At 43.8% G+C, this 13163-nt stretch overlaps 1 protein-coding gene across 1 annotated transcript in view; it reads left to right on the top strand.

Moving 5' to 3' along the window:
* Positions 1-2888, top strand: part of SEMA5B (semaphorin 5B) — a gene marked incomplete at both ends in the record, with an annotated part of 136047 nt that extends 133159 nt beyond the window's left edge. Inside the window, one exon of the mRNA XM_080621298.1 lies at positions 2733-2888. Coding sequence (XP_080477424.1) covers positions 2733-2888 — 156 coding nt within the window. The remainder of the gene's footprint in view (positions 1-2732) is intronic.
* Between the last annotated feature and the right edge of the window lie 10275 nt (positions 2889-13163).

The raw sequence follows: 13163 nt of genomic DNA, 5'->3' as shown, positions 1-13163 counted from the left end.
GAAAGTAAGACAAGAGAGAAAGGAAAAAATGCAAATCGTTTTAATTAAATGCTAAGTCTGCTGTAAAGGGCTAGTTTTAAACACCATGGGATATGTTGAAACATACAGATTTTACAACTGAAAGACAAAAAATGTACAGTCCTGAGGTCTTTGTCCTCAGATCAAGATGTTCCTAATCCTAGGTCAGGATTTTGATGTTACCAAAATTGAGAGGTGGTAATCTTGGCATGTTATGAATCTTAACCGTCCCAAAAAGTGACCCAGATAAGGCTTGGACACTGGACCACCTTCAGGAGAGTCCAGGTATTGCAGCAGTGGGCATCAGCCTTTTTGTCTTGCGGTGCTGGACCGTTGCCATGAGGTTACATTGACTGCAGTGGATATCCTAGGCTAGAGACATGAGAGGAAACAGCAGTCACTGTGATGTTTGCCAGAGTTCCCCAGGTACTCAGTGGCAGCACATAGCAAAGTGCATTTTTACAGAGGATCACAGGATCTCAAATGCTTTTACCAAGCTGGATCAGAAGACACTGGGGCACAGAGCAGTTGATTGGATTTCCCAAGGAAGCATAGCAAACAGCGGAGGACTGAGCCTGGCTTCCTTGTTTCCCAGCCTCCAGCACAAAGCAGCAGACTGTTGCCCACACTATTTTAGTATTTCTTTGGGTGACTGGGAGAAAAGCATGACACTTCTGTTCTTCCTTTCATATTGAAAGGCACAAATTCTCATTCCTTGGAAATATTTGTCAGTCTGAGCATGCCTGTACAATTTCCTCCTTGCTTCCTACAAGTGATACACTGTGAGCTTATTTTGGAGACTACAGGCTGAGAGAGATTGCAGTGAGACCAGGAGGAGGCTGGGTTTCCTCCAGTTTTTGTTTGAGATGTTTCAGGTAGTACCCATTTCCAAAAAAGTTATTTGGTAGTTCAGCAATCAGCAAATTTCTTTGCCAGGGTCCTTTTGCTACAAGAAAGCCTTTCCTCCTAACATCTTGTATGAAACTGAGAGTTGCATCTCCCAGGGTAGCTGTAGCTATCAGTCTGCTATCGGATTTGAAGAAAGCATTTTCTTTTTTCCTCTTCCTCTTCCCTTCCCCATGCAGTAAAATTATTCAATTACAAGAATTTGGGAGATAAATGTACTGGCTGTGGTCTTCTCTTTGAGCCTAGGGATAGCTCTCATCATTTCAGCAGTCAGTAGTCAGTGGCTACACCCTGACTGTGCAACGGGGATGTACACAGGGTGAGACCCCGCTAACTCTAGTCTCCTGAGAGTTAAGCACCCACTGTTGGCACTTTGCCCCAGTGCTGCCAGCACTGGGGGGAAACAGGGGCTTCTCCAGAAAGAAATTTTTATCGATGGAGCCACAATGCCTAAAGTGTAGGGGGCTGAAGTTACATGGGTCAAGTAAAGCCAGTGGAGGTGGGTATTTCATGGATAAGCATTAGTTAATTAATTTTCATTTTGCCCTGAGCTGGGTCAGGTATGAGGTGTTTGTCTCAAGGGGGAACCGAGCTAAAGTGGCTCCCCCAGCAGCACTGGGTTGTGGCAGAACAACCATTAAGTCCCAGGGCTAGTTACCTCATTAGACCTCTCCATCTCTCTGCTCCAGACAGGAGAGATGCTCATACCTTCCTTAAATGTGCTGTGTTCTGATCAGGAGGCTGCTGTAGCAAACACACTACTGTCGACTCCCAGATCAAAGGAGTGAGTTCCCTGCATAACAACCATTAAAGGTGCACGTAGGAGCAACATAGGCCAGAGATATGTATAAGAGATTTAAGTTAGGGGTTAGTTGAAAAAACTGTCATAAAAGTTCCTCAGCCAAATTCACAGAAATCAAATGACTGTAAAGATGCAGGAGAAAGTCCCATAAAATTATTGCACACACACCCAAATGGGATTTTATCCTTGTACATAGGTAACAGCTGGCATAGCAACAGGCTTTAATCTGATGAAAGGGGACACCTGCTTGCTAGTGGGAAGAGTAATATTAATTCTTGCGAAAAGCAAAGAAGGAGGGGGGAAAAGGGGAGGGATAAAAAAACCCATTTCTAAATTTTTATGGTAAAAGGGGCATTTGTGGTTCTCAATTTTATGTTATTATTGCCAAAAATTGTTACATGGTTGTTGATTATTTTAAGTCATTTTAGTTTTTCCAAAAGTGACCATGATTTGTTACTTATACTGTAGCTTACAGAAGTGACACACTTAATATCGGGGGGTCCAAACCTGGATATCTACCAATGGAGATGGAGATCAGGTAAATGCACACCTGCTCTTCCAAAGAGAAAAAGCTGCCGTTTGGCAACTGGTTTGAGAGGGAGCTGCAGTCTGTAACATGAGCATTTTGGAAAAGATTAGATTGAGCGCTGCCATTTATCACCAACTTTTGTGTAGGCCCAGCATGGTTTTGTGTGACAATGATGTTCAGACAACGTGCCATCTACCAGGAGACTCCAGGTCTCTGGAGAAGGCTCTGGGTTCTGGCCCTAGCAGTAGCTAAGCACAGGTCCACCAAAGGAGACCTGGCAGGAGCTGTGGTCCCCCGCAGACTAGCCCCATAGTGAGTATGATGTACTGTCTTACTCTCCCAGCTGGAGGGAAGGCAGTGGTGGCTGCAACTGAGACCTTGATGGAAAAGGCAGGTGAGAGGGAGGTGTCTGCAGGTAGTAAAGAGTAATTATATGGCACCATTACCATCCCTGTCATGTCCTCTTCTCTTTTACAGACACTTAACAAGAACAACTTGATACCAGATGACAGGACCAACTTCTACCCATTGCAGCAAACCAATGTGTATACAACAACCTATTATCCCAGTACACTCAATAAATATGACTACAGGCCTGAGGCCTCCCCTGGAAGGACCTTTACCAACAGCTGATGATGGACAGATCCTACAGGACTGGATAACTTCCTATATGAATTTTTTTTAAATTGATTTTATGGACCAAATACTGGCTCAGCCTCTAGATGTAAATATTGTACAGTAGGGTCTTTTTTTTTCCTTTGGTTAATTGTATTTCTTGTAAACAGCACATCTGCTTACAAGGACAAAAACACATACGGACCATTCTGCAGTGCTTTTGTGGCTATTTGGCTGGAGATGGCTCTTACTACTGCAACTGTTTATGGCTGGAACATCAGCGTTGTTTTCCAATGCCAGTTTGTGTTGTCACAAGGAGGTGGCTGTGTGCTGGGCTCAATGGCCGCCATACAGCAGCACACAATATGTGGGTGCACACTAAGCAAGGCAAGAGGTGGCCTCCTGGAGCGGGAGTGTCTGTCTGGTGAGGCGCATCCTTCCTGAGACAGGGTAGCAATGGTGCGCTGGATGACACACAGCTCATGAGACAGGCTGAGCGGGACTCCATCGTGCCAACAACTTTTTTCTTTTTCTTTTCCTTTTTTAATTTTTCATTTTTTTATGTTTCTGGAAAAACAAACAAACAAAACCAAGGGACTTTCTAGGGCAGTGTTCCCTGTATGCCAACAGAATCTTTTCATATTACAGGAAATACTTTTTGCAGCCTTCTTTGGTAATATGCAGTTCAGCTGATGAGAAACAACACACAAACAAAGTGCATTACCCAAAGAAGCTTTCCAGAACGTTTCCAGTCTTAATTGAAAGAAAATTATACAGGCAGTGAGACACTGAGAGAAGTAAATGTTGGAATAACATCGGAGATGTGAACTTGGAGTGCCTAACAAACAAAGATGTTCGTATCACTGGAAAAAAAAAAAGAAAAGATGTGATGATTGCTGTGCAAGAGCCATGGACTTTTTTCTTTCTCTTTTTTTCTTTTTTCCTGAGACAATGTTAACTCTTTTTGTTCTAGCTTTGATCCTGATTGCGTCTGCCAGGAAAGGCAACTTTAGAGGCCATGCTCTTCTTGTGGGAAATCACTGTGCTTTGGGCTGTTTTTTTCCTCTTGTTTTGCTGTTGGTTTTTAGTTCATTTACTTTCAAAGAGTGAATAATTCTGACTTTTCAGAGGGAGGGTATTTTTGTATGGAATGTTTCCATAGTCTGACATGACCCAGAAAGTCTGCTGCACATTCTTACAGTGTCTTCCAGTCAGTACTCTATGAAATGGTAACACAGCTGAGTAATGTGCGTTGTTTGCCAATATCTCTTTAATTTTTCTGAACAAAAACAACCCAATGAACAAATGCTGCTGCAGCTATTAAAGTAAATTGGGGCAGTAGCATTATTAAACAGTATATCCAGCCTTGAAATGTAATTTTGTGTATGTGTGTGACTGTGTCTACAAGAACTGTATTAGTTTGATGCAGAAGCCATGTTGTCTACAACCAGATGTTTGTCTGACATAATTGTTTGTTTGGCAAAAAGGAAACTTATTGCTGGTGCTTAATGTACTATTACATCCAATGTGTTAGCAACGTTGACAAGTTCACCACTGTTATCATTCAGTGTTTCTAAATATTTATAATGAACTACTGATGCTAAGGATTTTAGAATGTCGCAATACTGAGCATGAGATAAAAGTACACCCTGAAACACGCATGAGCTCCATGTGGTCCCGAGGTTGGCTTTGTTGTGTGCATCGTACTCGAGCAATTGCCATGCTCATACGTGGCCATTGACTCTGCCATGTGCCTAGCAGTCCCGTTTGGCTTCGCTTTATTTCAGATTTCACTGTAAGCTGGCACTGATCGTTTCTCAGTGCTATTCCTTTGCAGTTGTTTGTTTGGAAGCTCAGCTTGGGCTGTGTACTCAGCTCTTTCATGTAGGCAGCCAGTAGGAAATGAAGAAAGACTGTGTTGCTAGTGACAAGTATATTGCTTTTCCTGCAAGGAAAAGCCAACACAGTTATGTAAGCCTGTATTATGGTGGTTTGACCAGAAGGCAAGAATAAAGAGGCCTCCCAGTTTTAAATTACTTTGTCCAACTTCAGTTTGCAGTGATTGAAGACTGTAGGGATATTTGTAGTAAAGTGAGGTCATTAGCACTGCTGTGGGGACACCTTAGGCTCAGTGGTGCCCGTCATTTTCAGCAGTTGTTTTTCTAATTTAGCAGCTCATCCTGCTTCTGCTCTATTCACTGGGTGAAATAGGGAGAACAGAGGAATTGAGAGAGAGGTGCCCTTAAATAGATGCACTCACATTTGAAGCAGTGGGGTCAGGAGCTGATGCAGACCTTGAAGCTCCTGCTGCAGCCTGAAGCTCCTGAAGCAGCCTGTTGCAGCCCTCCAAAGTAGGCACAGTGGCCCTAACTCCCCTGCCAGCATGGCTGCGATGGGAGCTGTGGGAGTGAAGCAGGATCACCAGGGCAGAAGGAAAGCACTAGTAGCAAGTGCCAGCACGTGGGGGGAGGCTCTTCCCAGGCTCCTAAATCCCATTTGAGGAGTAATGCCTTTGTGCCTCATGCCGTAATCACCTGCCTTGCTGATTTCCATAGCCCCTCAGAAACTCAGAAAATCCAGACTTAAAGTAGTTCTAACAAGTATTTAGCCCAGGGGTTGAAAATTATTACATTTGACTATCAGGATGGGATTTTCCCAGCTTTAATTTATGTGATTCAGAAAAAAACATTGGCTCCCAAGATTACTCTAGCCGTTGTGAAATCAAAGCCATCTCCAAGCTTCCCCCTCAGAAGATTCCTTGTATTGATACATTCTGCAATCACTATGTACACGGCAGAAATGCAGCAGGAGTTTGGGGGGATGGGAGCAAATCAAACTTTGCAATCATTATAATTTTCTATTTTCCTTTCTTTTTCTCCCCCCTCCTCCTTCAACATTTTTCCATTTTCAGCTTCACAGAATAACATGATGTAAACTGATTTTTTTTTCCCCAACGTGCCACGTAGCAGCTGAATTTATTTAAATGTTCAGCTCACCAAGATAGGTCATTACTTCCATTGTGCTCAGGAGGGGTGTATTTTGTAGGCTATTGAAGGGCAGATGCTTTGAGAGTGGTGCCTGTGGTTATAGTTTCATCAAGCCATTTCTTCTAACCAGCCATCCAAATGGATTCAGCCTTTTCTGATGTAATTGGCAATCACAGCAAGGGTCTGTAGACTCCATTTGAGCAGAAAGTAGAATCCAGGAGAGAGGAAAGAGAGCACAATAAAAAAAATAGAACACATATTACTCACTATTTGCATGAGTGTGAGTTCTTTCAGGACAATGTCAGTGCGGTGTGAGGGTTGCATTTTTTATGAGCTGTCTAATGCGTGGCAGGTTGATGACACCAGGTACAGTGATATTCTTGCATCCAGGTAATTCAGCACCTTGATCATCAGGTCCGTAATATCTGTAGCATCTTGAATTGCTCCTGCAGCTGGATGTTAAAGTTGCTAAAATTTCGTATTTGTAAGGCCACCTGAAAGTGCACTGGAAATGCATTTAGTTCAGGAACATTGCTTCCAAAAGACTCATCTTGCTCTCTCTGTAATTTTTCTTTCACTTCTAAGAGAGAGAAGGGGAACCTGGGCAGTTCCTATGCTGGTCTAGAGACACTGGTTCTCTGCAAGCCCTTTGGATAGGATTCGGGTATACATTATGTAAAATATGATCGAAATCTTACAGCCAAGTATGTAGCGGAAACATCTTTAATTAGGCCATTCTTCCTTTTCCATGGAAGTGGCTGCCTTTCTCTCTCCAGACGGGGTGTGCATTATGGCCTTATCCAGGCTGTGTTGTGCCACTGCTGTTGGGCTTTACTTCATCAGCTGTCACCCACCAGAAATAACTTGTGCCAAACCGCTTGATGACGGTACCACAGTATAAGAGGTGCTGTTGCTCTAAAGGCGCACTTGAATGTTCAGCATATGAGCCAGGCTGCTCTTAAACATATGAACTGTACAGATACCATAGAAGAAATTGTATTGTCTTACCACCACTGTTCCTAATGCCTTACATTTGGAAAATGAGATGGTTGGTTTGAAATCAACAGAATAGGAATGGAGTTCATGTCTGATGCAGACAATTGACACCTCCAGTGTTAATCCTATGTTAAGCCCACCTGGAGAGAAAATTGCTGTCCACTGAGATTGATTTATTCTTTGTACCAAATATAGTGGGGGAAAGTTATATATATATAAAAATATATATATATAAAAAATGTAAATGTAAAGTTTGTGTAACAGCTTACTCTTTTTTTTGTAATAGTGTATACATCTATCAGTGGATAGATACAGTATATATTTATAATATATACACACACAATATATATATTTAACAAAATGCCTGCAGAGGAAACTTAGAATAAGAAAGGCAGTGCTGGTATTCAAATTCACAGGGACAAAATGAAGAAAAAAACCTGTAAAAATATAGCATCCTTCCCCTTAGTTTTGAAAAAAAACCCCAACACTTTTGAGGTAAATGAAATACAATTTTTTAATTGAAAAGAAAAATTGATTTTTCTAGTTAGAAATGCTGATTCTCCCCTAAATCATTCTGGTTAAGAATGATTAAGAAAAATATTCCTGTTACTGCTTATATTTTCTGAAGAAGCCTCCCATATCTCTCATGTATCATCACTCTATTGTTTTTGTAATTATAAGTAGGGACTAATTGTGCAAAGAAAATTGAAATAGCAAGTAGGAGTAACAAATATTGTACCATTAGCCAAAAGACATCATCTATTAGAACAGAGAAAATGTCAACTCCCATGTTAAAGAAGATAGCAATTGCCTTCTCAGTTATTGATCGGCATAATAAGCCTTGCTTTATAATCGCACAAGGAGGCTTTAGTACCAAATTTAGGGAAAAGGAACCCTGCAAACCCATGGCTTTTTGTTTTCACAGGGGCCCAGAGAAGCCACCAGGCCATGGCAGTCAAGTACCTGGTGCCATGGGTGTCTCTGGAGCGTCCAGCATTCATGGCCAAAGCTCTGCATCTATTCCTCACCCTGTCATCTCCCATGAGCCAGGCTGCACACATGGCAGGGCACAGCACCCCTTGGAGCTGTCTGGAGTAACAGAGAAATACCCAGTAAATTGGGTTTGAAGGATTTCTTTTTTTCTCACAGGTCAGTTTAAGGCCTTCATGACCAGGGCCCAGACTCGAACAGGTGAATTTCCCCTTAAGCTTGTTAGGAGGAAACTTCAAGCATCTTCAAGAATACATTTGGGGTAGGTGGGAAAATCCACAAATTTTGGTTGCCAGAACCTTCAGAACTGGACAGAAGCCCCTCTGGAGCTGGGTCCTTGTGGTACTTACCCTGTCTCAGCTGTTCTGTTGGAAATATCTCCTTTGGGCCCTTTGTGAAATGTTAGCATCTACATTACCCCTGGCTGGAGGAACAAAACCAACAACCCTTTATTTAGAGAGCCACAAAATTAAGTAAGTGCTCAATAGCATTTGACACAAGTTTGGGTCTCAAACTTGATTTTTTCCCTGTTCTGCCTGCAGCCTTAGCTGTGAATTTCTATGTGAGAAGGTTCAGTGCTGTAAGAGCAGCATTTGGCTTTCTGCAATTCCCAGCCCCCATTTGGTTTTAAACAAATCTGATCATGAAAAGTATTAACACTGCACTCTAGTTCTGAAACCTCCGTCAGCGGAATGTTGTTCATTCGCGTGCCACGGAGTCAAGCAGAGGTCGACATGGATGGGCCATTAATAACCGAAGCAAAAATGTTTTTTAGTAACAAAATGTCAAACAACAGAAGAGCCAGGCAGCTGCATGCCAGTGTGGTTTCCATCCACACACCCCTCCCTAGCTGAAATCCAAACCTGCGCGTACCTAAAAGCAATGCGGTTAATCAGGAGCATTCTCACAGAGAACGCTTGAGGGAGGATGAATGGTATGCATGATGGAAATGACAGGATTTAGCTTGTAGTTGAGGTAGGAGAGTGACAGATGCAATACTGGATCATGGGAAATTATGATGCAAACACGGAATGCTTGCCCTAAAACAGCAAAACCTGGAGAGTATTATTGAACTCTGTTGTGAAGGCACATCACCCTTCCTATGCAATTGAACTTGATGGTACTTTAGTATAAAGGTGACCTAGACTGTAATCACTGCCTTTAGACACTGTGAATTTTTTGGGGTACTCTGTATTTTTATATATTGTACAATGTAAAGAGTAATTCAGAAATAAAACAGACCAACCTGAGACACCTGTGAGTTATTTCCCTCTGTGGCTGCTGCATGGTGGTGCTGGGGCTCCTGAGCAGTGCTGGCAGGACAGGTCAGAGGGAAGGTGGAGGAGCTTCCTCCTGATGTTGGTGGCCAAGGGCAATGCAAAATGCACTCAGCTGCTTGTGCAGGGATGGGAAGTTGCAGCATCCATCCTTCCTCCCTGCCTGCACTCCAGCTGCATCCTGAGGCCTGAGTTTGGATTATATCTGTCATAAGTTGAAGAGTGTGTGGTTACAAAATTGTGTTACTGAGTGAAATGCTGAAGTCTGTTACCGGAATTCAACTCCCTATGGGAGCCTGCATGTCAGAGTACAGCTCCACCCCAAACCTGGGGTGCATTTGAAAAACAGTATGCCTGAGTAAGGTGCCCAGTGAGGTAAGATCAAATCTGTCTGAAATTCAGGGTGCCAAATCCGCATCCAGTTCTGCTGTACGTGTCTTTCCTGTCTGCACATGACACCAAGCTCCTTGGCATGGAGATTGGCTTCCGCAGGTCCTTTCAGGCATATGTGCTCAGTTCCAATGAAATCCTACTGCTGCTCCTTCGTAAGCCCTACATATTGATGTGAGAAGTTATAAAAAGCTGAGGGACACGTTTTGACTGAAGGATGATTGTAGCCTCATATTGAAGAACGTTATAGCTCTTGTTGCATTTATTAATCAAAGTAAGCACTATGAAAAGTGACAGAGTCAGGAACATTTTAGTTTATGTTCCGATACAGCTCAAGACTTATATTGAAGTTTCATACAGAAAATTACACCATAATGTCATAAAAAATAGATTGGTTTACTAATAACCTGAAACGTGCTACACCTGCATACATAATACTTTAATCCTAGTAAATCATGAGCTATCATTTGGGTGTTTTCATATTCTCAAGAGTGCATACAGGAATTTCCTTTCAATGCAGACCATTAAAAAGTAATTGAGAGGCACAAGATCAGTAAAAACAAACTTGCTGTGAGTAAGATGGATTTTTTTCCCCAGTTAGCTTGCACGATAACACACGGAGGTCGTTTCTGAAAGGTTTTGTTTTGCATCAAGCCACTTCTGCACTCAATTAGAACCAAAAGTATCACATTGGAACCTATCTCCAATTTTCTTAAAATCTGCCTCCCACAACAGTTTTTTCTAGTTGCTAATTCGATCCATTCACATTACAGTTTCACTTGTAGCCTCGGTGCGCTTTTGGTCTCTCACTTCACCTGTACGCTTTTTCTTCTGTAACTCCTAACTGTGGGGTAAACAATGAAAAGCTTTGTTATCTTGCAGGTTCCCCACCAGGTTTTTATTAAGCCAAAGCCCCAGGGCTGCACAGCCCCCCTCCAACCTTCTGTTGGTACCATTCAGGGGTCAGAATAAGAAATGGAGGAACAGGTAAAAGCAGAAGGTTCCTCATGATTCATGTCTGCATGTTTCCTGCAGGACTCTACAATAAATGTTTTAGGGACGGCCTTAGCCAGATGTGGCACTGACAAACCTGTCCTAGCCCTGGCCCTCTGTATGAAGCCCTTCTGCTGGTGTTTTCTTTCCCATCAAGACTTGGAAACATCCATGGCTGGTGGAGCACTTGCCTGGGCACGTGCACAGCCAGCACATGGTATTATGGAGGAAAGGATGGGCAGGGAATTGCAGCCTAGCCCAGTTAATGATGTCAGTGAAAACACTGGAGCAAGGACTTGGACGAGCAAGCTGTAACCACTGCAGAGTGGCTGAGCAGCTGCGTGCTGGCACCAGAGCATTATCAAGAGCACATCACACCAGACCAAGTTAATTTCCTCCTCTGAACAGGCATCACATCCTGCATATAGTGCAGAAATAAGAAATAACCAGCAGCCTGATTTTTAGCAAGGCTTTGATGCTCTCATGCATGATCCTCACACATTGCTGGAGCAATGGCTGGGCAGGTCACTACACAGACACCCTCCCCAGAAAGCACTCAGGCTGTGGCAATAAAGAAAAGCCCCAAGTGGGTCTCCTACTGCTATGCCCAGCACTCCTGTTAGCGCCCAGCACCTCCACCAGTGCCCAGCACCCCACCAGTGCCCCCAGTCCCACCATCATAACACGATCAGAAGCCCTGGCTCTGACTTCTGAATCTCCCTCTGCCCACACAGGCATTTCACTGATGTATGAGAGCCCGCGTGGCCCTGCTGCTGTGACCAGGCAGGGGAGAGTCCACAAGCTCAGCAACAGCCTCTGAGTCAGCTTAAATCCAGTGCAGCCACCCCAGGGCAGAAATCAGCACAGAACAAGCACCTCCTCAATGTGCTTGACACTCCTATGCAAAAGCATTGCTTCCCATGGCTTCCCCTGTGCTTTTTCCCCCTGAGCGTACAGCCAAGAGACCACACACTCTTCAACAGAGAGCTCAATTACCAAAACCTTTGGAGATTCATCAAAAATGCTGTTTTGCTAACAGCTGAAAAGCATTTTGACATGGTTTGTTTTGTTCATTCATAAAAAGCCACTCATGAAGTTGTCACCGCACTTGCTGTTTAAAAAAGCTGAGGTTTGAATTAACCAAGAAGGTGCCAGAGTTCAGCACTGCCCAAGCCTGCTTCCAAAAGAATGAACCCAACACAACCCCACCACACACACATCACGTAAGGGCAGACAATTAACTCCCGACATAGTCAGAGATGGAGAAAAGCAGGCCATTCTGGTAAAACATCAGCCCTTTTCCTAGGTCAACCCCCCCTCTTCCCTCCTCTCCCCTCTTCCCCCCTTTCCTTTCCTTTCCCCAGCCCATCTTTGGTCAAATTTCAATCATTCAATCTACTCGTGATATCTGCAAACCACACCGTTTTCCTCTGCGGAAAGGACTGAATCAGGCCAAGGTAATTTTGTTTGTTGGGATAGAAATGGCTCTTGGCAGCTGGGTAGGCTCTTGCCTTTTCCTGCTTTGCACTGGTGCACTCATAGGGCAGGTTTATTTTGTGAGCATAGTTTTATCACCCATTTTTTTGTTGTGACTGGTTCTGTGTTGTCCATCCCATGGCAGCAAGAAAAGTGCATGTAAGATTGGCTTGTTTTCATTTGAAAACTATAAAGATGACAAGGAAACATTGGTGTTTTTACATCAACCACATCCACCTATCAGCTCCATGGTGTGCATTGCTGCTGAACATGGATGGTGCAACTCACCCTTGCATAAACTGAAGCAGATCTGGTATCCAGCAAACACTTAAAGGTCCTCTGGCTGTGGGGCAGAGGTGTCTCCTGGCTGAGGAGCTGTGCTGCAACACTGTCATGCTTCAAATCAGCTTTTCTGGAGACTTTGAAGGTCAAACTTTACAGTTTATGAACCGGCAATTAGCTGTATCCAAAAGGTAGTCGTCCTGGTTTTCCATCACTCTGGAGACAGCATGGTCCCTCAGAGACCCAGCGTTAGCATCGACCATGGAGAATGGCAACAGACTGTTGAGGCTCGATCCATCTAACCTTGCTGTATTCTTTCATTTTTAAACCTCCCATAGTCATTTCCTTGCTGTCATGGAAATAATGGAGCCGGCAATGGATTGCTCCCCTCTCAAGCGCAGGGTAATGAACAGCCATCAGAAACATTTGCTATTTCCATGATGTGAAGTATCAATGGCCACAGAGAAAACTGTACCCATTTTTGCAGTACTTAATTTACTGTCACGAGCAAGCGATCTGTACGAGAGAGCACACTTAACGCTGATACACTTTTATTACCCTGGCAGGATCCACATTATTGTTTTCTATTTTCACATTTCTTACCAACAACATTTTTTTGTGCATAGGTTTCTGTAGGGGCTCGGCTGAGTTTCTTGTGTTGTACCCGATTTACACGCTGACTTACATCAGCCTGTCCACAGGCGAGAGCCTTGCTTTCTGCCTGAAAGCCTCCTGGCAATTACTCCTGTCTTCTGCTGATCCGTCACTCTTCTGGCGCTGGAAGAGACAAAGCCATCTGCCTGGCAGAGGCCGCCCATCCTGGGGAGCAGCTGGCCCCTGGCAGTCTCCACCACGCTGGATGCTGCAGCAGCCAAGGAGGGTCTGGGGCTAAGAGGTACGGG

This window comes from Psittacula echo (genome assembly GCF_963264785.1).
Source record: "Psittacula echo genome assembly, chromosome: 6".
Taxonomy (NCBI): domain Eukaryota; kingdom Metazoa; phylum Chordata; class Aves; order Psittaciformes; family Psittacidae; genus Psittacula; species Psittacula echo.
This window is presented reverse-complemented; position numbering and strand designations above follow the sequence as displayed.